Below are 25,304 nucleotides of genomic sequence, written 5' to 3' on the forward strand. Positions count from 1 at the left end.
ATTACAAAAATTTTCAAACTTAAAATATGCAGAATGTTGAAAGAATTTTGTGGTGACCACTCAATATGCTTTCCACTGAGGCTCTACAAACATGTGATGGTACTTATTCACCATAGATCTATCCCTTCCTCCCTCCCTCCATCCGCCATTAATCCATCTAGGTTTAAAATTAGCTTTTCATTAGCAAATAGTGTTTCTAGTGTGATTTGGTAGCCCAAAATGAAGAGTTCCAAATCAGGCCACATTTTCCAGGTGGCTTTCTTTCTAAACTCCTAAATAACTAAAAGCAAAGCAAAGACCAAAACACACACTGATTAGAGATCATCTTGTTATTATGAAGTACAACTTTGGACTTACTGGGTTTCCCCCCAAGCTTAACAACTGCATAGAAGGTTAAGGCCATTCCTGGTGAGAGCCTGTGTTCTAGGTAAGAGCTGAGGCAGATCCCGTTGCCTACTTGTGAAAGGCAGGCACAGAAACAGAATCTGCTCCGCAAGGGGTCTTGTGGATTAAATGGGCAAATTTGGGTCAAGCACACAGAATGGTGCCTAGCACATAGAAAAACCCTCTGTAATGGTTCACAGGGAAATTCACGGTAGTTCATAAGCTTCTCTGCTGATTACAATGAATTGTCACTATCCCCAATAGATTTCCTCTTTAGAGAAACAGCTTATTTTCCATTCCACTTGAGTCACTCATTCATAAAGTGCTTTTCCTGGTTTGCTGAACCTGAATCAGATGCACAGCTTGTTGTTCTGCTACTGTCCTACAGTCTGTAGGAACACCAGGCTGCAGAGATAAGCTGAGACTTTGAATGACAGTGTAAGGAGCGTCTATCCCAAGGGTAAAGGGGGATACCTTTCAGGATATTCAGTACTAGCTGCTGCGGCAAATACACAACATGTACGTGCACACCACACAGGTGCGCAGATGTGCACACACAGACATGTTACACATGCGCACACTCAAGCGCATACACGTGAACTCATGAACAAATCACATATGTTACTTAACACAAAACTTCCTTACTCCCGTGCAGGAAGCCCACTGTGGATACTGCAGTGGGGACACTGTTCTCCCAGTGATACTTCAGGGACTCTGCTCCTTCCCTCTTGGTCAGCTCATAATGACCCCACCCCTGGCTTCCCCAGCTCCTGCAGTGGGACTGACCTCGCCCATTACGCTTGGGATTCTCACTGGGACCACATTGCTGGGCTGCAGACTGCACCAGAGTCCCCTCAGAGACCCAGTTGTCTCAGAAAAGACAGACCTTGATTGTGCCCAGAGCTCCAAGTAGCCTTTGTCAATCTTTAAATCTCCAGAGATGCGTGGGAAAATCTGGTAATCATGGTTGGAACTCGAGGAGGAGCTGTCCTGGTGTGGCTCTTCCGGGGAGGCAAGGGCCCTGAGCTGGAGGACCAGAAACCCTGCGCCCGGGGCCGCAAACAGCGAGTCCATCTGGACGATCTTAACTAGCCCTACTCTTTCCCACCTCCTCCCCTCGCCTGCTGACTGATCTCGCTGGTCCCTTCTCTAGAGCAGTAACTCAGACCTTAGCCAGCAATGGAATCATGGAATCTCGGGGAAGGCTCGTTCCAACCAAGACTGAGATTTGGTTCCCTAAGGAGTTGCCAACATTTCTGACGCTGCTGGAAAGTGCCGCCGCAGGCAAAGATCTTCTCTTTTTTGCTCCACACGTGTTATCCATCCCAAGCGCCCTGCTCGGTGCCTGTTAAACGGGTCGGGACGAAAAAAAAGATTGAGAGCAAAGGCAGAGCAACGAATAGCGGAGGAAGGAGGCTCCAGCTCTGGGGAGCCCCACCCCGGGCCCGGGACAGCGCTGGCCGAGCGCGCGCCCTGCCACTCCTCCGCCAGGTGCCCACGCCCCGCCCCCGCCGCGCCCCGCCCGCCCCGGCCCTGCCTGGGAGGCCTCTGTGACGTCACAGCCGGCGGGAGAATAGTTTCCCTGGCAACGTAAACCCAGGGCCCGGCGCGTGGAGCTGAGAACTGTGTGTGGCGCGGAGGCTTCGGAGCTAGCTGGGTGGCTCGGCCGGTGGGTGCGCGCGAGGCAGGCGGGGAGTGGTGGAGGGCTGGAGGCGGGCTGCCCGCGGGGAGCGCGCGGGGCGGGGGGAGCAAGACCCGGCATGGGGGTGCACAGGGCCGGGGCGAGGCCCTCCAGAAGCCCCTCTCAAGGCCGCTTGCAAGGCTCTCCCCTTTGCGTGCCCGCAATGCACCGGCTTTATCACATATTTACCCTCTGTCCTTGTGCACCTGCCCTAGAGTGCGGCTCACCAAGCTGGGGGCGTCTGGAGGTGGGGCCCTGCTAACTGGAGGCTCTCTCTCCTGGGATCCCTCTCCGTGGGGCACTGTAGCTGGAATGTGGCGGGAATGGCTCAAGCTATAGAGTCCAAGAACCTTGGGCTAGAATCCGGGCTCTAGCCCTTCCTGGCCCCGTGACTTTGGACTTCTGTGGGGTCTCAGTTCACTCCCCTGCAAAGATGAAAATTCTCTCAGTGAAAAGTTAGGGAATACCACGGGCACGTCGGGAGCTTTGATGAGCAGGAAAAACCCTTGTTCTCAGGAAGCTTGCATTCTAACGGGATATAGAGGACAAACTGATTTTTAAAAGTGATAATCAGATAGTGGCAATTGCAGAGAAGAAAATATAATAAATTGAAGTCACATGGGGTGGGGAGAAAGAAAGCACTTTGGATGGGGTGGTGAGGAAAGGGATGACATTTGAGTTGGGATTTGAAGGGAGAGGAGCCCTTCTTGCCACAGCCAGCGTTGGGGGATAGCTTTTGGCTGAGGAGATTGCAAATGCAAAAGCCCCGAGGCAGACCAAAGCAGTGTGTTCTAAGAGCAGAAAGCTTGGGCAGCTCCAGCCAAGTCTAGCAGGGGAGACTGGCAGGGTGAGAGCAGGGAGGGAGCATGCAGGTGTGAGCCATATGGTGAGCCCTCAGTGAAAGCTGGCTGTTGTCAGGCACCAGGGGCAATTGGGGCTGTGGGTCTGGGGGCCAGCCACTCAAGCACTGTGTCACTCCCCAGGTAAGGAGCTCCTTTAGCCGAGGTCACACTTTGCATCAACCCATTGGTCCTCAGCAAAGATGTCCAAGTCACCATCCACTACAGTCTCCAAAAACGTGACCTATACTAGTAAGTACTGGGCCAGGGTGGGCTCTCTCAGAGGTCAGAGACAGCCTTGTAGCTTAGGACAGTGAGGTCTAGACTTAAGGGTTCAGGTGCTTCCAGATTAAGCCATTAGGCAGGAATTACAGTTTGCCAAGTTCCCTGAGATGTTATCTATCAGTTGCCTGCCACTGCTCTAACAGTATGCCACTCACTGGCAGCTTAAGTCACAGCAATGTCCTGTCTCCCAGTTCTGGAGGCGGAAGTCTGAGATCCAGGTATGGGCAGGCCAGTACCTTCTGAGGGCTGCACAGGAGAATGTGTTCCAGGCCTCCCTCTTCCCAACAGCAATCTCTGGCATTTCGTGGCTTGTGGAGGTGTCACCCCACTCTCTGGCTTCATGCCCATATGGCATTCTGCCTATGTGTGTGTTCGTGTCCAAATGTCCTCTTTTGATAAGGACACTAATCATACTGGATTAGAAGCTCACTACCAGATGACCTCAGCTTAATTTGCTATCTACAACAACCTTATTTCCAAACAAGGTCACAACCTAAGGTAGTGGGGATTAGTACTTCAACATATGAATTTTGGGGACATAGTTCAGCCCACAATAGGCCATGAGGGAGGTGGCACAGGGGAGGCAAGACTCCGGCCATAAAACCTCCCCATTCTGGTAGAGTCATCTACATGCATCCTGCCAGTGGGTTCAGGGGTTAGGGGGCACTGAAGGAGACAGGCCCATCGAGGAGCCCTTTGGTGGGGGCTGGGGGCAGGATGGGCAGTGTCCTCCATGTGTTCTCACTTTGTTCAGCTTTTGCCTTTGAATTTCATTTTGGTTTTGACTATGTAAAATATTCAATTCAAAAGTGTATTCAAAGCCCCTACCCCTTGTGAAAGCCTACTTCCACCCTGCCCTGTTCCCAGACACCCAGTGTCTTCTCCATGACGGCAGCCAGTGTCATCTGTCTCCTGCAGGCAGAGATGTATAGATACAGTGTGTCCCCTCCTCACACAGACAAGAATGCTTTCTGCACCTTGCTTTGTTCCATTAACCCAAACATTGTGAAGACTGCCCCTTATCGTTATATCAAGAATTCCCTAGTCTTTCAGTGCAGAATAGTAGTCCCATAGTGGGGCTGTATTGTAATTTAAGCAGTTGACTGTTAATGGGCATTTAGCTTATTTCCAAAAGTATGCTACTATAAACAATTGGCTCCACCCCTGACACTTACACGAGACAGCTTTCTCTTTTTTTGCTTCAGAGTAAACTTTAAAATGAAGAAGACTGGGCTAAAATAGAGTTAAAAAAATGTAGCTTTGAAATGTTTACAGATTACAAATTAACTCAACACACATACAAAACAATGCAAGATAATTGTGTTACCACAAGGTAGTTGAAGGATTTATAAACTATTTTGATTCATTCATTGGTGTGCTAGGGCACGGTCTAGCTGGGGGTACCCTCCGGCCCTGTGGCATTTGGTGCTCTTTCCAGGTTGGTTGAGGGTCTATGTATTTGGGAGAAAGCCAAGCCAGGCAGGCAGACCTGGGACCAGCAGTCTGGGTTGGCTGGGGATTTTGAGTCAGGGAAGTCAGCCTGGGCAGGTGCCTGGCCAGGGGCTCCAACCAGGAGGATTGGCAGAGCCCACTGGGCTTGGCTGCAGGATCCAGGGACAAAGTCAGGGGCCAGGAAGACCCTGAGCCACCAGAAGTGAAAGATTTGGGGACATTGAGCTCCAAGTCTAGGCCAGGTGCACATAGGGCTTCTGGACCCCAGCCCCAGCCAAGCCCAGCCAGAGGGCCTAAGAGATGGGGTGAAGTCAGACCTCACTGCAGACCCCATCATTTCTTAGCCTTGTATCTATAGAAGGGGGGAAGCCCCTGTTCCCTAGGGCTGCCATGAAATGTGAGGCAAGTGGGACCCAGGTCAAGAGCTCAGCACTGTGCCTGGCACACACAGCAGCCCCACTCCCCCTGCCCAGCAGAGCAGCCCCACTCCCCCTGCCCAGCACAGCAGCCCCACCTCCCCCTGCCCAGCAGAGGTCCCTCCCAGGACACAAAGCCAGAGTTGGAGGGAGGGAAATGCTGAGGTGCTTGGGTCTGAAACAGTCCTAGCTGCAGGGGAAGAGAAGGGAGTAGGGTTGAGACAGGACCCTCCACAGGGCTCAGCTTTTCACGACATTCTCTGATGTTTGATATGATGAGCCTGAAGACCACTGTGCCAACCTGGTACCTAAGAAAATACATTGGAGGATCCCTACTTTGGGGGGTTAACTTTTCCTGCCCCTCTGTGGGGACTCCTGCTCTGAGCTGTCCTCCAGGACTGGCCCAAACCAGCCACCTGGAGCACACAGGGTATGCTGCTGACCGTTGTGTGTACGGAGCTGGGCCCCAAGATCTCCGGGCTTGTTCTTTATTCTCTAACACTGATTAGGTGCCAGCACTGACATTGATTTCAGGGGGTTCTGGGACAGGTAAAACCAATAGTGTGTTTCTCTGGCAGGACTTTCAGTGTGGTCAGGAAAGCAGGTAGATACTGGAAGACAAACCACCAACTATATTTTCCACAGCCTATAGCTGTAGACGGGCTAGAACTGGAAGCTTGGGGCAAGTGGAGGTTGCATAAATGAAAAGGTGGTTGAGGAAGGCCTCTCTGAGCAGTAGTGGTAACCCTGCAGGATGGGGGGAGCCCCGGAGGCAGGGCAGGGAAAGGGTTGTCTAGGTGGTAGGAATGGCCCTCAGGTGGGAATGAGTAGTTCAAGGAAGACACAGAAGGCCATTATGGACCACACTGGGCAGGGCCTGTGGGCATGGGAGGACTCTTAGATTCTGTTCAGCTGACAGAAAGGTTTAAGGAGGAGGATTGCCCAGTGTCTAGCTTTTATGACTTTTGTGACTAGAGACACCATTCCCTAAGCCATACCAGAGGGCTAGTTTGCTTATAGGCTCCCTTCAGACCCTGAGCCAAGGATAGAGAGCATTTGGTAGAGACATGGGCCAGGTAGAAGCCCAGTGCTTCCCAGGTCAGGCTGGCGGGGGTGGGACTGCAGGACTGGCCAGAAGCTGTAGCCCCTAAACCTCAGCACCTTGCCCAGCATGGAGCTAGCCCAAGGAGATGGGCCTATGGCTGGGCCTGCCAACTCTGGACCTCATGAAGGTGGGGGAGTTTTTTCATGCTGTGGACAAATTTATAGGTTCCCCAGGAGGAGGAGGATGGGAGAGACCCAGCCCTGCTGAAGGAGCCTCACTGGCCAGGCTGAGGGCCCTGAGCAGGTTTGTGTTTGCTCCCCTCAAGTTCACGTTCCCCACTCTGGGACACATTAAACCCACTGTTCAATATTGCACTAAAAGTTCTAGACAGAGCAATAGGCAAGAAAATGAAATAAAGACATAAGGGACATCGAAATTGCAAAGGAAGAAGTAAAATATCTGTGTCATATTCATGGACAACACAGATGACACAATATCATATATAGGAACCCTCCAAGAATCCACGAGAAAGCTGCTAAAATGAACGAATGCATTCAGCAAAGTTGCAGGTTACAAGACCAAACACAGTCCCTTGCTGTTCTCTATGTACAAGCAAGGAATAATCTGGGAAATGATTAAATAAAGTCAATTCCCTGACAACAGCATCTTGAATAGAACATCTAGGAACAGGGTGATGTCACAGAAAACAGCAGAGTAGGCAGCTCTAGGAATCCGCCCCTCCTTGAAACTAACAGTCAAGCTGGTGGGGCATCTGGAGTCTAATCAGATACTTGCAGCTTCCAGGGAAGAGCTTGATGCAGAGGCTGGGAAATCTCAGTGAATTTTCCACATTTCCTGGAGTGGCTCCTACAACTGCCAGCCTGGCAGCAGATAGCCAAGGAGAGGGTGATCTCTATCCCTGACACACCTGGCTAGTGCCAGGTCAGACAACAAGGACCTTGTCCTCCAAAAACCAGCCTGTTTATATGATTGCTGACCACACATGTTGTTTCAGCCCCAGTGGCCACATCTGTCAAGGATTGTCCTTCCTGCCTCCTCCCCACATTGGAGAGCTAAACACTTCCCTGATGTTGTCTGGCATTTAGATGTCTTTGATGAAGGATTGATGGGCAGAATATATAAAGAATTCCTAAGGGCCAGGCATGGTGGCTCACGTCTGTAATCCTAGCACTCTGGGAGGCCAAGGCAGATTGCCTGAGCTCACAAGTTCGAGACCAGCATGAGCTAGAGCAAGACCCCACCTCTAAAACAAACAAACAAAAAAGCCCGGCGTTGTGGGTGCCTGTAGTCCCCGCTACTCAGGAGGCTGAGGCAAGAGAATCCCCTGAGTCCAGGAGTCTGAGGTTGCTGTGAGCTATAATGCCACAGCATTCTATCAGGAGTGACAAAGTGAGACTCTGCCTCAGAAATAAAATAAAGTAAAATAAAATAAAATCCTAAAAGTCAATAACGACACCACTATAAAGCAAGCAGCCCAATTCAAAAATGGACAAAAGATTTGAAAAGACATTTCTCAAAAGGGGATTCACCAGTGGCCACAGAACTCGTGAAAAGACTCAGCATTATGGGCCATCAGGGAAATGCAAATCAAAGCCAGAATGAAGTAGCACTTCATACCCATTAGGATAGCTGCTGTCCGAAAACAGAGTAACAGGTGAGGCTGTGGAGACAGTGAGACTCTTAATATGGCAGGACTATAAAAGTGTAACCACCGTGTGGTTTGGCAGTTCCACAAAAAGTTGAACATAGAATTAACATATGACCCAGCAATTTTAGATATATACCAAAATAAGTGAAAGTAGGAACCCAAACAGATAATTGTGCACCCATTTTCACAGCGGCATTATTCACAACAGCTGAGAGGTGGAAGCAACCCAGGTACCTTAAGTAGATGAATGGATAAGCCAAACGTGGTCTACACATGCACAGTGGAGTGATTCAGCCTGAAAAGGAAGGGAATTCTGACACTACCATGTGGGTGAGCCTTGAGGACCCTGTGCTAAATTAAACATGCCAGTCCCAAAAGGGCAAATGCCGTGTGATTTACATGAGCACCTTGAGCAGTCAGATTCAGAGAGAAAGCTGATGGGTGCCAGGGGCTGGGGAGTTAGTGTTATTGGGGACAGAGTTTCAGTTTTAGGTGATGAAAAGATTTTTAAATGGCTGTTGATGGTGACCACACAACATTGTAAATGTACTTAATGCCACCAAGTTTTACACTTAAAATGATTAAAAAGCAAAGTTATCAGAAACATTAAGCATTTTAATGTTTCTTAGTGGCAGTAAACATTTTAAAAAATATTGAATGGCAAAGAAATTTTTAATGGCAAATTTTATGGCATATATGTTACTTCGATAAAAGAATATGTTTTTGAAAGGTGCTGAGTAAGTGAAGTGAGTAGCATCTGAATAGATAAGCTGCTTCTCACAATGCTGGGTGCCGTGTGGGAGTGAAGTGGGGAGCCGGCTCAGTGATCAGGGTTGGGGGGCAGGATCGGGAAGGCTTTCTTGAGCAGGGGTGGGGAATGATGGGGACAGGCAGTCTGCAGAGAGCATGTCCCAGGGCGGGGGGGCAGTTGCGGCAGACAGGAGGGGTGTAAGGAAGCCTGGACACACTCAGCATGGTGAAGGCCACTGGTGCTCTCGGTGGTCTATGAGTGGACAAGCCGGACGACTCAATTCTGCTGGGACTGTCCCTGCTGCTGGGAGAGGACAGACAGAGGAGGAGCGTCCGTGCTCTGCCGGTTGTGCAGCAGGGCAGGCGAGCAGATGGGTCCTCAGCCCAGACCGGGATGGCCTGCAAGGGGGTTCCAGGACTCACAGAGACAGGGCACAGGAGGGGTGGCCCTGGCTGGGCTCCAGGGACACTGCATCACAAGCCAGGTTTTGGGTTTCATCACAAGACAAGACATGCTGAGTTTCAACTTTTAGTCAGGAAGAATAGAAGCTGGAAATAAAGGCTATCCTTGCCAGCACCTGCCAGCCTCCTTCCCCTGCTCTCTCCCCCGTCTCTTCCCCACCTTTGCCATCCTGAGCAGGCATAAATGCCACTTGCTCAGGGAGACCCAGGAAGCCAGACCATGCCAACTTCAGTGCCACCTCTCCCCACAGTGTGCCTGGGCTCAGAGGTTGTGGTGAGGACATCTGGGCTGGTTTCTGGCCCAGGAGTGCTTGGTGACATCAGCAGCCACAAAAAGCAGGGGCACAGGTGCAGGCCGGTGGGTGCTGTGCAAATCTGTGTCTGTGTGTAGGTGCACACACGTGTGTAATGTTCAGGTCCCAGGTGGCACATCTCCCAACCCAGACTCACCAGAAAGGCGAGGTCAGCACTGGGTTTTTGGAAGTCTGTGGGGATTAACAGGCTCACCAGGGCAAGGAGGGTGCCTTGCTGGGGTAGAGGGCAGAACAGCCCTCTCCCTCTGTGCTCGGAGCCCTGCTGATAGCTCAGCAACTGGCATGGCCTGAACTGTCCCAGTGGGGACAGCAGGCCCAACCCTCCTCTCTCCCTGACAGTACCTTGGTGGTGGTCCCAGCTCTGTCACTCAGTGGATGGTGTCACCTTGAGTGAGTCTCTTAACTCACAGGATAATAATAGCATGGACCTTCCAGTGTTTTTGTGGGGACACGGTTGGGTCATCCAAGTTAAGGGCTAAGCCCAGGGGCGGCTGATGGCATGAACTGTGGCTGTCCTCACTGTAAGCAGATCTCAGTCCAGAAGGCTACTGGGGGCACCAGCCTGTCAGAGGAGCCAGGCAGGCCAGGCAGAGCTGGGAAGGTTGGAGCCTGGACAGGTGGACAGGGAGGACACTCTGAGAAGAACCAAGAGCAAAGTATAGGTTCAGGGTGGAAAGGAAGTGGTGAGGTAAGGGGTCAGTTGGGAAGGCAGATGAGGACAAGCATGGAGACCCCAAATCCCTGGGGGGAGGAGTCAGGGGAGTGGGATTCACCGAGTTTGTGAACAAGGACTTAGTGTGCCCAGGGCTGCCAGGGGAGACGAGAGAGAGACAAGGGAAGCAGGAGGCCGCCTACCCAGCTGGTGCCCTGAGAGGGTACAGAAAGTTTGGGGGAGCAGTGAGCCACTGTCCCTGACCTGCGGGAGGTGCTGTGGGACCTCCAGGGAAGCCTGGACCCAGTTGGAGCTGTATGGGGGATTCTGGATAGCAACATTGACTTGGGGATTATCTAAATACTGCCCAAAGTGAAACCAGCCCCCCACACCCACAGGGCTCCTTCTCAGCCTCACTGCTGCACTCTGCTCCACACTCCCCAGACAGCTCCCCAGCCACCTCCCCTGCCACAGCTTCTGCACGTTGGGTTTCAGACCCAGAACTGAGAGGATGCTGCCCAATGCTGACTCAGCATTTGCGTTAGCGTTATTTATTTTCGAACAGCTCTTTTGGACTTATCAGGACTGAAGTTTTTAGCATATGTCACAAGTGTGCATACATTTAAAAATATGAATGAAACAACATTTCTTTGAATGAGACAACACTTCTTTGCACCCCAGCTGTTGGTGGGGCCTTCCTCCAAAGACACCCTATCAGCACCCTAAGTTTGTCCCCAGAGCCCTGACACCAACCCATGCATTCAGTGCCTGTGCAATGATGATCCTTGGGACTCCCAACACCTCCTCAGCTGGGGGAGGTTGTCAGTCCACCCTGTGTGCTGTATTATGCGCCGTGACCCCCAAATCCAGATCTCCAGGTCTACCCCTCCTTTAAGCTCTGGATTTGCCAGCAGCCTAGTCTAAGCCACGAGGCCAGGGCACCACCCTCAGCCATACCTAACTCTGAGAAAGGTCCAGGCCAGCACCATTGATCAGGGAGGGGATGAGGAGCCCATGAATTCCGTCCCTACAGATGAGCCCCGGGGCAAAGGGCAGAAGGGAAAGGAGCAGGTGGTCTTATATGTCCAAGGGGAGACTGCAGGGCAGGGAAAAGAGAGAGGGAGCAGAGACCGTGGAGGGGCTTTCTGGAGCACCTGGAGCAAAGCCAGAGAAGAGAAGGTTTGAAAGCCAGGGAGTCCAGGAGGCCAGAGGAGGCCCACAAAGGCTGACGGAGGGCAGGTGCAGCTGGAGTGAGCAGAATGGAAGGCTGAACCTGCACTCCTATGGAGCCTTCAGTCCCAGAGGGAAGAGACAGATGCCTGGGACCCAGGCCTCTCCTGCAGGTTGGCAGCCCCAGGAGCAAGGAGAAGGCAGCTCTGGGAGAGGTGGCAGGGTATGGAGCTGGGGTCAGTGGGAGGCCCAAAGGTGGCCTGGGGGGAGGGGGACAGCTGCTGCCTCCCTCCTTCTGTCCTCATAAGCAGCTGTGACACTGCTCAGGCGATTCCAGAGGCACAAGGACCTTCCAATGCTCAGAACCCAGCCAAGTCTCCCTCTGTGCAGGTTGTGTGTGTTTTATCATTTCTGTAAGGATGATTCACACCCATCTCAGCCTTTCCCTATTTCTCTCTAGTGATTCTAAAATACGAATAGCATTTTAGGCTCAGCACCTGTGGCTCAAGCGGCTAAGGCACCAGCCACATACACCTGAGCTGGAGGGTTTGAATCCAGCCTAGGCCCGCCAAACAACAATGATGGCTGCAACCAAAAAAAAAAAAAACAGCTGGGCGTTGTGGTGGGTGCCTGTAGTCCCAGCTACTTGAGAGGCAGAGGCAGGAGAATCGCTTGAGCCCAGGAGTTCGAGAGTGCTGTGAGCTGTGATGCTACAGCACTCTACCCAGGGCAACAGCTTAAGGTTCTGTCTCCAAAAAACAAAAATAGCATTTTAAAAACTTTTTAAAATTAAATTGTGTTAAAATATTAGAAGACAACACAAGATTTTTTTAAAATGTATTTAACCTTCAGAAGCAGAATGCCTTTCTAAACAAGATGTAAAACCCTAAAGCATTTTACTAAGCAAAAGTTCAATTTCCTGTAAGGAAAATATGTGATAAAGTCAAAGGTAATTGATCTGGAAGAAATTTTCAGCAGCTCTGACAAATGACCTTTGTGTATTAAGTGTTCTTAAATAGGTAACGGTTTTCAAGAATCATCTAAAAACTAAAATATCTCAGCAGAAAAATGGGCAGAGAGAGACAAGCAGATGGATAATTAACATCTGAAAAGACACATCATCTCCTTGCTAATTAAGAAAAGCAAATGAAAACTCAGATGCCCTTTATCACCTATTAGAGGAGCCAAGTTTCAGGCATGAGGGAGATAGTCCTGCTAAACTTGGTGGTGGAGGGGTCAACAAAAAATAATCCAAAGGATCAGGATCTGGCTTAAAGAGAGTTTATTCAAGCACAAAGTGAGGACAGGTCACCTAGAAAGTGCAGAACCAAAGTGAAGTTTAACAGAATTTCAGGGTCTTTCTATATCAGGCTTAAGGCATAGTTAAAACAATCAGATTGGTTGCAGTGGTCTTTTTCTTTTGGAAGAGATATATTTATCATTCCATACTAAAGATGTAATTGTCTTAGGGTCTTGGTCACTGTCTGGTCTGAGTTAGGTACAGGACAATAAACAAACAGTTAATCTGTATCAGTGATCAGTGATTGGAGGGGGAGATCTGGTCTTGTTCCTAAGTCATTTATAGAGCACGGTGAGGAAGAGAGCTCCTCTGGGCTAAGAGGCAGAATTGCAAACATACTACACAACTCAGTGGCTAGGCTTTAATTTCTCTTTTGGCGTAACAAATTATGAGTGTCCTGCAATTTTGTTTTCTTTTATAGGAGTAACTGTTGCAAAAGTTTGACAATTGCAAAAGGTTGAAAAAAGCTTCAGAGTCCAAGGGACTCAGCTAAGTATCAATGAGACTTGTGCACGAGCAGATATACTTTTAGTCTAATTTCTTAAAATTATGGTGAAATACACATACACATAAAATTTGCCATCTTAACCATACATATGTGAGAGCACAGTTCAGTGGCATTAAGTATAATCCCATTGTTGTGTAACCATCTCCAGCCTCCATCCACAGAACTCTTCATCTTCCAAACTGAAGCTCTGTCCCCACTGAACACTGACTCCCCACCCCCTCCACCCCTGGCCCTGGCTATTCTCTCTGTCTCTTTAAACATACAAATGGAACCACACAGCATTTGTCCTTTAGTGACTGACTCCTTTGACTTAACCACGTCCTCAAGTGTCCTCAAGGTTCATCTCTGCTGTGTTTTTCAGTGAAAAAGTACAGGATGTTGCAAAAGTCTCCCCTAAAGTCTCCATATATTGGGGAAATGGGAAATTGCAATGAAATGTACCTTTATTTATGAAATATTCGATATAAAATATAGTAAGTAGAACCTCCATAGCCGACCACCTCCTTCAGTGGATCAAATTTTCATAGACCAGATATGCACCACATGTGTGTATCAGTACCGTGGTCCTAGTTCCTTATGCTGACCACCTCACCTCTGCATGTTGACCAGTTTGTTACGGTCCCTTGCAGTTTGTTACCGTCCCTTGTAGTTTGTTACAGAGTTTCTGCTATATTTACAAAATGCTCTATACTCATTGGCCACCTCTTTGTAAAATTTCATAATGAATATATGTAAATAAAGATACATTTAGCTACACTTTCCCATTTCCCCTACATATGGCAACTTCATGGGTAACTTTTTTTTTTATTGTAGAGACAAAGTCTCACTTTATGGCCCTCGGTAGAGTGCTGTGGCATCACACAGCTCACAGCAACCTCCAACTCCTGGGCTTAAGGGATTCTCCTGCCTCAGCCTCCCGAGTAGCTGGGACTACAGGCACCCGCCACAACGCCTATACAGAGTGTCCTAAAAGTTACCCATGAAGAGCCACAGGCGCCGCCCTTCATGGGTAACTTTTAGGGCACTCTGTATATGTATGCATGAAATACCTCTAATCAGATACATGAAAACCTGTTAGGTAGTGAGAGTTTCATTTCAGGTAAGGATTTTTCATCTTGTCAACACATCAACACGTATCATGAATACATCAAACCTGTGTTGTTTGAAAGTTTTGCTGTGTGTGTGCATTGTTTTCAATTAAGAAAATTCATTTCTTTTCTTTTTTTTCTTTTTTTTTTTTGAGACAGAGTCTCACTTTGTCACCCCTGGTAGAGTGCTGTGGCAGCATAGCTCACAGCAACCTCAAACTCTTGGGCTTAAGTCAGCTGTTCTCACCCTGTGGGTCGTGACCCCTTTGTAACAATGAAAATCGCGCCATTAGAAAGGTTGAGAACCACGGGCTTAAGTGATTCTCTTGCCTCAGCCTCCCAAATAGTGGGACTACAGGTGCGCACCACAACGCCCGGCTACTTTTAGAGACGAGGGTCTCACTCTAGCTCAGGCTGGTCTCGAACTCGTGAGCTCAGGTGATCCACCTACCTCAGCCTCTCAGAGTGCTGGGATCACAGGCATGAGCCACCACAACTGGCAAGAAAATTGATTTCTAGTAGGATTTGGATAGTTTTTGGTTTGGGTCTATTTATTTATTTTCTTTTTTGAGACAGAATCTCACTCGATCACCCTGGGTTGAGTACTCTGGCATCGTAGCTCGCAGGAACCTCAAAACCCATAGGTTCAGGTGATTCTCCTGCCTCACCCTCCTGAGTAGCTGGGACTATAGGCACCTGCCACCATGCCAAGCTCAATTTTCTATTTTTAGTAGAGATGGGGTCTCACTCTTGCTCAGGTTGATCTTGAACTCCTGAGCTCAGGCGATCCACCCACCTCAGCCTCCTGGAGTGCTAGGATTACAGATGTGAGCCACTGTACTCAGCCTCAGTCTGAGTCTATTTAAATAACAGTGTTATCTTCTGATTTTTATAATATGGTTAATTAAATTTTACTACCTGGATATTTAACCATATATAGACCATCCCCGAGTTACAAACATCCAACTTATATGCAACTCCCATGAACAGGGGGTTATTACAGTGAGTACCTGAGTTACAAACATCTGACTGATGTACAACTTACACTTATGAATGTCGTACCTGTTCCAACTTACATACAATTCAACCTAAGGACAAATGTACAGAACCTATGTTGTTCTGCCTGTACCCACTATGGAAGATGGAAAACAGTTATTCAATGCAGAGGACCCCACCCCCCCAGGGTGGAGACAAGCCAGCCTCTGGGGAGCAAGTGGAGCCCTGGATTCCAGGCCAGCCTCCCTCACATCAGGTGTCCCAGGTTGGTCAGAAGGGCCATTTGTCACCATGGAGTGGGTATAGGAGCTCCCTGAGTCCTCCATCCAAGCCCCAAGGGAAGCCCTGGGCAGCAAGGCACTGGCCAGCCCACAAGGCAAAGGCTTGACCTCCCTGAGTTCCATGTGTCTACCTGTGAAATGGTCCTGCACTACTCCTCATGAGGAACAAACTGAAGGGCAGAATTACAAGACACAAAGCACCTGCTCTGCCCCAGGGCTATGACGCTCAAGGCCATTTTCTTTTTTTGTTTGTTTGTTTTTTAGAGACAGAATCTCACTTTGTCACCCTTGGCAAAGTGCTGTGGTGTCACAGCTCACAGTAACCTCCAGCTCTTGGGCTTAGCTGATTCTCTTGCCTCAGCCTCCTGAGTAGCTGGGACTACAGGTGCCCGCCACAATGCCTGGCCATTTTTTTGTTGCAGTTTGGCTGGGGCCAGGTTTAAACCCTCCACCCTCAGTATATGGGGCCAGCCCCCTCCTCACTGAGCCACAGGCGCCACTCTCAAGGCCATTTTCTTGCACAGTTCTCCCAACTTGCCAGCCAATCCCTATGATCATCTTGGATATGGAGACTGAGGCTCAGAGAAGGCACATGACCAGCCCAGCCTGCTCAGCAGGCGGGTGAGGACGCAGAGGCTAGAGCCCTCCTGTGTCTGTAGGTGCCCCCTACCCTGCCCTGTGTCACAGCTCTCACAGCCAGATGAATCACTTTTGTGTCTCTCCAGAACACAACCCGGAATCCATGAAAAACAGTTCTTCAGTCACTGAAAACAAAACAGAGAAACAGACAAAAAAAGACAGAGGTAAACTTCAAGCTGGGAGGCTGCAGTCCAAGTCATTAGGAGGTAAACATTGTCCCTCTGCCCCTAGATACATCTCAGACCTAGTCTCTAGTACTAAGGGCAGAAGGCAGTTCTTTCATTTCTATTAGGTATTGCGTTACAGAAACTTGCAATAACAGGAACATAAAGTAGGATTTATTTTTCCCTATATTAATGGGAAATGTGGGAGGCAGTGCAGGGTTCCCTGAGCCTCCACAAACAGAAGTTTAGTGAAATCATTGAGGTGACCAGGACCCAAATATTTCTGTTCCACCAGAAAGAGTTTGGGGGTTTGGGGCTTTGGACCTCAAAGATGTCTCTTGATCACAAAATGACTGCTGCAGCTCAAGCCTGATTAGATATGAATCTGATTCCAGGCAGGGAAAAGGAACAAGGGAAGGGAAAAACTACCAATCAGCCAACCCAGCCTTCCTGGGAAATGGATTCTTCCTGGACCTCGGAGTGCATGGACTCCCTCCTGCTGGTGAAAGTACAAGCCAATCTGACTCTCTGCAGAAGTGTGCAGATGTGAGCATGTTCACTGAGTCTGACCTTCTGCAGAGCTGTGTAGATGTGAGCATGCTCCCTGAGTCTGAGTCTCTTCACAGTTGTGCAGATGTGAGCGTGCTCCTTGAGTCTGACCCTCTGCAGAGGTGTGCGGATGTGAACGTGATCTCTGAGTCCGACCCTCTGCAGAGGTGTGCGGATGTGAGCGTGTTCCCTGAGTCTGACCCTCTGCTGAGTGTGCGGATGTGAGCATGATCCCTGAGTCTGACCCTCTGCAGAGGTGTGCGGATGTGAGCGTGATCCCTGAGTCTGACCTTCTGCAGAGGTGTCTGGATCTGAGCATGCTCTCTGAGTCTGACCATCTGCAGAGGTGTCCAGATGTGAGCGTGATCCCTGAGTCAGACCCTCTGTAGAGGTGTCCGGATGTGAGCGTGCTCTCTGAGTCTGACCCTCTGCCGAGGTGTCCGGATGTGAGCGTGTTCCCTGAGTCTGACCCTCTGCAGAGGTGTCCGGATGTGAGCGTGATCCCTGAGTCTGACCCTCTGCAGAGGTGTGCAGATGTGAGCGTGCTCCCTGAGTCTGACCCTCTGCCGAGGTGTGCAGATGTGAGCGTGCTCCCTGAGTCTGACCCTCTGCTGAGGTGTGCAGATGTGAGCGTGCTCTCTGAGTCTGACCCTCTGTCGAGGTGTGCAGATGTGAGTGTGCTCCCTGAGTCTGACCCTCTGCCGAGGTGTGCAGATGTGAGCGTGCTTCTGAGTCTGACCCTCTGCCGAGGTGTGCAGATGTGAGCGTGATCCCTGAGTCAGACCCTCTGCAGAGGTGTCCGGATGTGAGCGTGCTCTCTAGTCTGACACTCTGCAGAGTGTGCAGATGTGAGCGTGATCCCTGAGTCTGACCCTCTGCAGAGTGTGCAGATGTGAGCGTGATCCCTGAGTCAGACCCTCTGCCGAGGTGTCCGGATGTGAGTGTGATCCCTGAGTCTGACCCTCTGCAGAGTGTGCAGATGTGAGCGTGATCCCTGAGTCAGACCCTCTGCCGAGGTGTCCGGATGTGAGTGTGATCCCTGAGTCTGACCCTCTGCAGAGTGTGCAGATGTGAGCGTGATCCCTGAGTCAGACCCTCTGCTGAGGTGTCCGGATGTGAGTGTGATCCCTGAGTCTGACCCTCTGCAGAGTGTGCAGATGTGAGTGTGATCCGTGAGTCTGACCCTCTGCCGAGGTGTGCGGATGTGAGCATGATCCCTGAGTCTGACCCTCTGCAGAGTGTGCAGATGTGAGCATGATCCCTGAGTCTGACCCTCTGCTGAGGTGTGCAGATGTGAGCATGATCCCTGAGTCTGACCTTCTGCCAAGGTGTGCAGATGTGAGTGTGATCCCTGAGTCAGACCCTCTGCCGAGGTGTGCAGATGTGAGCGTGTTCCCTCAGTCTGTTCCTCACAGGCCAGGCTTCTACCCCTCACCCTCTTCCCCTCATTACCTCTGTTGTATGATTATGAAAATTAAAACATTCCCAGAAGTAGAGACTGGAGCCAGTGGACCTCATAGGCCGTCACCAGGTTCACCCTTCAACAAGATTTTGTCACATTTGCTTCATCTATCTTTTTATCTTTTTTGTCTTTTATTTGAAAGTAAAACTGACACATATCATTTCATCCCTATACTTCTCAGCAGCCAGGATGTTTTTTTATAAGCCCATGGTGCCACTGCTGACAAAGCGAGTGAAGTCCATTGTCAGATCTGCCCAATAATCTCAGCAATGTCTTCCAATAGATTTGTTTCAGATGAGAACTGAACATCTTCAGTCATTTCAGTCTCTCTCTCTCTTATTTTTTTTTTTTAAGAGAGACAGAGTCTCACTCTATCGCTCTTGGTAGAGTGCCATGGTGTCACAGCTCACAGCAACCTCCAGCTCCTGGGCTTAGGCGATTCTCCTGCCTCAGCCTCCTGAGTAGCTGGGACTACAGACGCCCGCTGCAATACCCAGCTATTTTTTTGTTGCAGTTTGGCTGGGGCTGGGTTTGAACCCTCCATATGTGGGGCCGGCACCCTACCCACTAAGCCACAGGCACCGCCCCATTTCAGTCTCTTTTAGGGTGGCAGTGTCCCTCCCCCATCCCTTATTCTCTGTGCCTTTGTGGTGTCATTTCTCCAACAGAATGTCCCCTATCCTCTACTGCCTGTCTGCTTCGTAGTGCTGACATTAAAGTGCTGATCTGTGCCCTGTCTTTCCTTCTTGGATTTCGGCCCTAGTGCTTAATTGAATCCATGTTCCTCTTGGTCACCTGGACCCTTCCCAGGGGGCGGAGGCACATCTGGCCGTTGGCTCTGCCACTCTGGATTGGTGAGCCCAAGTGGTTCCAGTCACCCAATTGTCACATCTACCCATCGATTGCTGCCTGAAGTGACTGTCACAGTGGGGGATTCAAGTTGTGGTTTTGTTTTCTTTCTTCACTAAGTCATACTTTATGTGCAGTGAAGTGCCCAAGTTTTCAGTACCCAGTTTAATTTCTGATAAAGGTACACAATCGTGTGAGCTCTACCCCAGGAAGGTCTAGACCAGGAGTGTCCAGCTCCAGGGCCCAGGGGTTGCACGCAGCCCCGAATGGCCATGAACCCGGCCCAACACAAAATGATAAACTTAACTATGAGGTTTTTTCTGATTATTTTGATGGAACTCAATTGCGCAGTCCTTTTTTTTTTTTTTTTTTTAAGACAGAGTCTAAAGCTGTCGCCCTGGGTAGAGTGGCATCACAGCTCATGGTAACCTCAAACTCTTGGGCTTAAGCGATTCTCTTGCCTCGGTCTCTCAAGTAGCTGGGACTACAGGCACCTGCCACAACGCCCAGCTATTTTTTGGTTGTAGTTGTCATTGTTGGGCAGGCCCGGGCTGGATTCGAACCTGCCAGCTCCAGTGTATGTGGCTGGCACCCTAGCTGCTGAGCTACGGGCACCGAGCCAATTGCGCAGTTCTTGAGTGTGAACTTTGTAGTCACTCAAAGTCTCTCTGTCACAATGTCACATAAAATAAATATATGGGTGGTCTCACTATTTGTACACCCTAGTGGTTTCCGTTTTACCCAATGTGCAGCTTACAGTGTTATCTCCCAAGTGTGGGTAGTCAAATTGACACCACCCAAACATTACATGTGTCATGGCAACTTGGCAAGGCCGTGATTATCAATAATATTTCAACCTATCTTTGTATTGTTAGGCATTTGATGTTATTTAGAGGTCCTTCCGCACCTCGGCAGCACCGCACACATTACCTGCCATACTTTGCAGTTGTCTCCACCTCACCCTGCATCAGCAGCCAAGGTGTGGAAGGGCCCAAACCTTGCTACTTTCCTGTTGATTAATTTTGATAATCAAAGTAAACATAATCCCTATCCATTACTATCTTTTAAATCCCAGCATGACTTCTACAATGTCTCAACAAAACCCAGCCCCCGCAAAAGACCAATTATGGATGAAAGAACGTTGTTCAATGAAAAGTGGACAAATGACAACTTTTTTGTCTAGGCAAATAGTAAGGCACTCTGCTTACTTTGTAAGGAATTTGTGCAAAAACCTTGCTGCCAAATTTGATGGACACGAAGGATTGTATCATAAGGACAAAAGAGCAGAACTGGAAAAAAGTTTGTCTTCTCAACAAAATTTATTTTAAAAGTTAAAACTCAGATAGACTTTATTGTAAAGGCTAGTAATGTGGTTGCATATTTAATAGAAAAAAATCTAAATCATTTACTGTTGGTGAGTTTATTAAGCAATGTACAGAAACCATGGCACAGATAATTTGCTCCGAAAAGGGGGAGATATTTCTAAAATCAGTTTGTCACACTTGCCTATAGACAGGCAAAATGAGGAAACTGGAAAATCCATCAAAAGAAGTTTGGAGAGTAAAGCTGCTAATTTTCAATGTTACACTCTGGTGATAGATGACAGAATACAGCTCAGCTTGCCATTTTTATTAGCAGTATTGACGACAAATAACAATGTCACTAAAGAAATGGCTTCTTTAGTGCCATTAAAAGACATAACTAAAGACATTTATAAGATAAAGTAAAAAATATGTTAAAGCTATTTTCTTTGTCCACTGTCAATGTATCTGGTATAATTACTGATGGCGCCCTGGCGATGGTAGGTAAAAGAGAGGGACCTATAAAATTAATAGATGATGATGCAGTTGTCACCCCAAACTCACATTTCATGAAGTATCATGGCATAGTACACCAAGAAAATTAATGCAGAAAAGTATTTTAAAAATGGATAACATTGCGCAAATTGTCATCAAGACTGTGAATTTCATAAAGGCCAAAGGATCAAATCATTGCCAATTCCAGGAATTCCTTAAGGGTGTTGATACTGACTATGGTGACATCTTTTTCTCTTCAGAAGTAAGATGGCTAAGTCGAGGCCCAAATGTTGAAAAGATTTTATGATTGCAACATGTTATTAAAGTTGTTTATGATATCAAAAATCAAATTTGTGCCTGAACTTGATTATGAAAACTGGTTTACAGATTTAGCATGTTTAGTGGATTTAACCACTCATTTAAATGAGTTAAACATGCATCTTCAAGGTGAGAACCAATTTATCAATACAATGTTTCAAACCATAATAGCATTCCAAATGAAACTGAAATTATAGCAAGGTCAAATTAAGGCAGACAATTTTTTTTTTTTTTTTGAGACAGAGTCTCATTGGGTCGCCCTCTTTAGAGTGCTGTGGTATCACAGCTCACAGCAACGTCAAGCTCTTGGGCTTAAGCAATTGTCTTGCCTCAGCCTCCCAAGTAGCTGGGACTACAGGTTCCCACCACAACGTCCAGCTATTTTTTTGTTGTAGTTGTCATCATTGTTGTTTAGCTGACCTGGGCTGGGTTCGAACCCGCCAGCCTCGGTGTATGTGTCCAGTGCCATGACAACCGTGCTATAGGTGCTGAGCCTAAGGCAGACAATTTTAAGCATTTTCAACATATCAGCTAAACATAGTCTTGGAAATAGTGAAAAATATGCAATCTGGCTTCTCAATTTGATACAAGTATTTGGAAATAGATTTCAAGATTTCCAGGAAAATAATCAATATTTTGTTGCATTAGCAACTCCATTTTCAGTTGACATAAGTATGTTACCTGCTAATTTTCATATGGAATGCACAAAGCTGCAATCTGATAGCCAATGTAAAGAAAAACTGGATCATGTCTTTTTACTAGACTGTTACAGGTGCTGTCTTCCCAGAGACAAATATCCCTTGCTTCACCATCTCGCCTTATTCATGTCATTGCTTTTTGATAGCACCTACACTTGCAAGTAACTATTTGCAAGACTGAAGCACATTAAAAGGAAACTTAGAACCGACACCCTGCTGAGCACCTTGAGACTCACTGAGAACTCCAACTACTTCCATCAAAACCAGACATTGATGCATTAGTTTCTCAAATACAATGTCAAATATCCCACTAGTTTTATGTTGCCCACTTTTCTTTTAACAATAAAAAATATCACAAAAGACATTTTATTATTTAGATAGGTACATTTGCTGTATTAGTAATCACAAACTTGGGACCTCCTTGACAATGTTAAAGACTCTCTGAACCAGCTGCTGCCTAATTAGGATTATTATGTGAGGACGGTTTTGCTTATCTGTAGTGGCAGATATCACAAAAACTATGCACAAACTTTGTGTTTTTTGTTGTTTTTTTTTTTTTTTGCTTACCAGTTTTTGTTAGTGTTTGTATGTTTCATGTGTGGCCCAAGACAACTCTTCTTCCAATGTGGCCCAAAGAAACCAAAAGGCTGGACACCTCTGGTCTAGACCATTTCCATCTCCCAGAAGACAGTTGTTCCTCTGTTGTCGCCACCGAAATCCTGGGTGTTTTCTGGAACCTCCCACAGATGGAGCTGCACACTCTCTGCTGTTAGTTCCGGCTGCTTTCCCTCAACATTCTGTCTTGAGATGCCTCTGCCTTTTTGCTCCTGGCCAGTGACCCTCCATTACTGTCCTATTGTGTGGTGTACTGACCATTTATTTATTCTTTCGATAGTTGATGAACATTCGTATTGTTTCCAGTTTTTAGCTATTGCCAATATTACTGCCGTGAGCAGCCTTGTACATGTCATTTTGGGGACATAGCACTCACTTCTCCTGGTTGTACACACAGGAGTGGAATTGCAGGCTGTGTGTTTAACTTTAGTGAATGAATAGTTTTCCAGAGAGATTATACCAATCCACAGTCCCGCCAACAGGTATGAGAGTTCTAGTTGCCCCTCTCCAACACAGTACCTTTAATATTGCTTAGTTTCCGATTCATGTCAGCTTCCAATAGTCCCTGTGACCATGCAGGGTGGCTACCTTTCCAAGTCACCATCTGATGACTCTGCGGGGAAGTGCCTGCTGCTGTCTTCTGCCCACTTTTCTGTTGGGCTTTTTATTTTAATGATTTCTGGAAACTCTTCTTGCCAGTTTTAAGCATGGCTAGTACCTTCTCCCACTCCTTGGACTGCCTTTCACTTGCTGAGCGGTGCCTTTTAGTGAAAGGTTCCTAATTTTAATGTAGTTCGGTGCTACGCAGTTCAATCATTTCCTTATAGTTATTGCTTTTTGTGTCTTGTTTTAAAACTCTTTGCTGACCCCCGAGGTCATGAAGATATCCTTTTACCACATCAAGTTTTGTTTTAATTTCACAGGAAGATCTACAGACCACCCCTAATTACCCCATTGTAACCATGTCATTTGTAGATTCTTTGAGGATTTCTACTATGCAATTATGTTACTGTGAATGACATTTTTCTCCCCTCTTTTGTGATCCTCATATCTTTTATTCCTTTTTTTGCCTGTTAAGAGCAGGAAACCTTTCCTTGCTCCTTACCTGTTCCTGGGGGGACGGCCAGCACTCTCCTATGGGTTTCTTGTAGGCACCTGTATTCATTCCCTATTGCTGCCATGGGGGGTACCACATGTCAATGGCTTAAAATCACATAGATATGTCATTGTACACTTGTCAAATACCACATTTGACACATTGTCAAATACCACAAAGTCAATGGCTTAAAATCACATAGATATGTCATTGTACACTTCTGTGAGTCAGAGGTCTGACTGCAGGCAAGGCGTGGTCAGCGCTGGACCTGTCTCCTGGGCCTCTCCAGCCTCCACCTCAAAGCCAGAGGTGCAGCATCCTCCCAGTTCCATCACATCACCCCAGCCCCTGCTCTGTCCTCACAGCTCCTGTGGCGTCTGATCCCCCTCATCCCTCCTATAAGGACCCTTCTGAATTTGCCAGCGACAGTCTCCCCATCTTAGGATCCTTAGCTTATCAAATCTGCAAAGGTCTCTTCACCTTACAAAGTGACATAGTCACAAGTTTGGGGGTGTTGGTGTCTTTGGGGCCATTGCTCAGCTAATCACAATAATTTTTTATCGGATTGGAAGGTTCCTTTGCATTCCTAGGTTGCTAAGAGTTTTATTCAAAATTAAACTTTGAAATTTTTTTTTTTTTTTTTTGGAGACAGAGTCTCACTATGTTGCCCTCTGCAGAGTGCCGTGGCATCACAGTTCACAGCGACCTCAAATTCTTGGGCTTAAGTGATTCTCTTGCCTCAGCCTACCAAGTAGCTGGGACTACAGGCACCCGCCACAACGGCCGGCTACTTTTTGGTTATAGTTGTTATTGTTGTTTGGCAGGCCTGGGTTAGATTCAAACCTGCCACCTCTCATGTATGTGGCAGGCGCCCTAGCCACTGAGCTACAAGCACCAAGCTTAAACTTTGAATTTTACCCAATATTTGTACTTCATCTGTTGAAACGGTCACGTACTTTTCCCTCTCATTCTGTTAGTGGCCATACTACATTGACTGCTTATAAATGTTTGACGACCTTTGCATTTGGAGGATGATTTTCTCCATTCTTGCTTGTGGCGTCTACTTTACCTTAGCACATTGACAATCATCACATGAATATTAACCATTGCTTAGCCACTTCACTGCAAATGCAACTTCTGTTTTCTTTTTGGAAAGATGGGATCTCACTGTGTTGCTTGGGCTGGTTTCAAGGTCCTCAGCTCAAGTCATCCTTCTGCTTTAACTTCCCAACATTTTGGGATTGCTGATGTGAGCCACCATACCCTGCCCAATTTCTGTTTTCTGAAAGCTGTCTCCCCTAAGCAGCTTATAGTCAGCAGACCATGGGAGAATTTCTTTTCTTTTTTTTTTTTTTTTTGTAACTTAGAACTTTTTATTAAACCATTATGATGGTTTTTTTTTTTTTTCTTACTGCTCTATTTCTTGATTTCCTTGCTGGTAAAATGGGGGCTCCAGTAATTCCCACCTCCTAGGGTGGTTATGAAAATTAAATCATGAAAAGTATCTGGTCTGGCCCATAATGGGTTCCAGCTTGCTTTTGTGACAGAGACATGGGCAGGGCAGCCCATGTGTGCTCGAGGCCAGTTTGGGGTTATAAAGACTCTTACATCTCTGGCCCCTGGCCCAAGCATCAGTTCTCAGGATTCTGAAATCAGGGCATCTGCCTCCTCCCTCGGCTGCTGTCTGGAAGCAAGGAGAGCGAATTAGTGCCAGCAAGGAAGTGAGGGGGCCTTGCTGCTCTGTTCACGTCCCTCTGCATCTCTGTTGCCCCCTCCCAACTTCTATGATAGGTAACACGCCCCTTTCCTTCCCCCACCTGAGCTCC

General features: G+C 47.9%; 1 protein-coding gene across 7 annotated transcripts in view; it reads left to right on the forward strand.

The window, feature by feature from the left end:
* The first annotated feature begins 1,958 nt into the window (after window positions 1-1,958).
* Window positions 1,959-25,304, forward strand: part of CFAP100 (cilia and flagella associated protein 100) — a 47,851-nt gene continuing 24,505 nt past the window's right edge. For 4 of the 7 annotated variants that reach the window (XM_053598506.1, XM_053598508.1, XM_053598511.1 and 1 more), the window contains exons 1-3: window positions 1,959-2,053; window positions 3,049-3,156; window positions 16,018-16,137. In XM_053598506.1, coding sequence (XP_053454481.1) covers window positions 3,108-3,156; window positions 16,018-16,137 — 169 coding nt within the window. In that variant the 5' untranslated portion in view covers window positions 1,959-2,053; window positions 3,049-3,107. Of the gene's footprint in view, window positions 2,054-3,048; window positions 3,157-6,363; window positions 6,406-16,017; window positions 16,138-25,304 lie in introns of those variants that run through there. The other 3 variants (XM_053598507.1, XM_053598509.1, XM_053598510.1) reach the window with 3 other exon arrangements.

The sequence above is a fragment of the Nycticebus coucang genome, chromosome 8 (assembly GCF_027406575.1).
Source record: "Nycticebus coucang isolate mNycCou1 chromosome 8, mNycCou1.pri, whole genome shotgun sequence".
Lineage (NCBI taxonomy): Eukaryota > Metazoa > Chordata > Mammalia > Primates > Lorisidae > Nycticebus > Nycticebus coucang.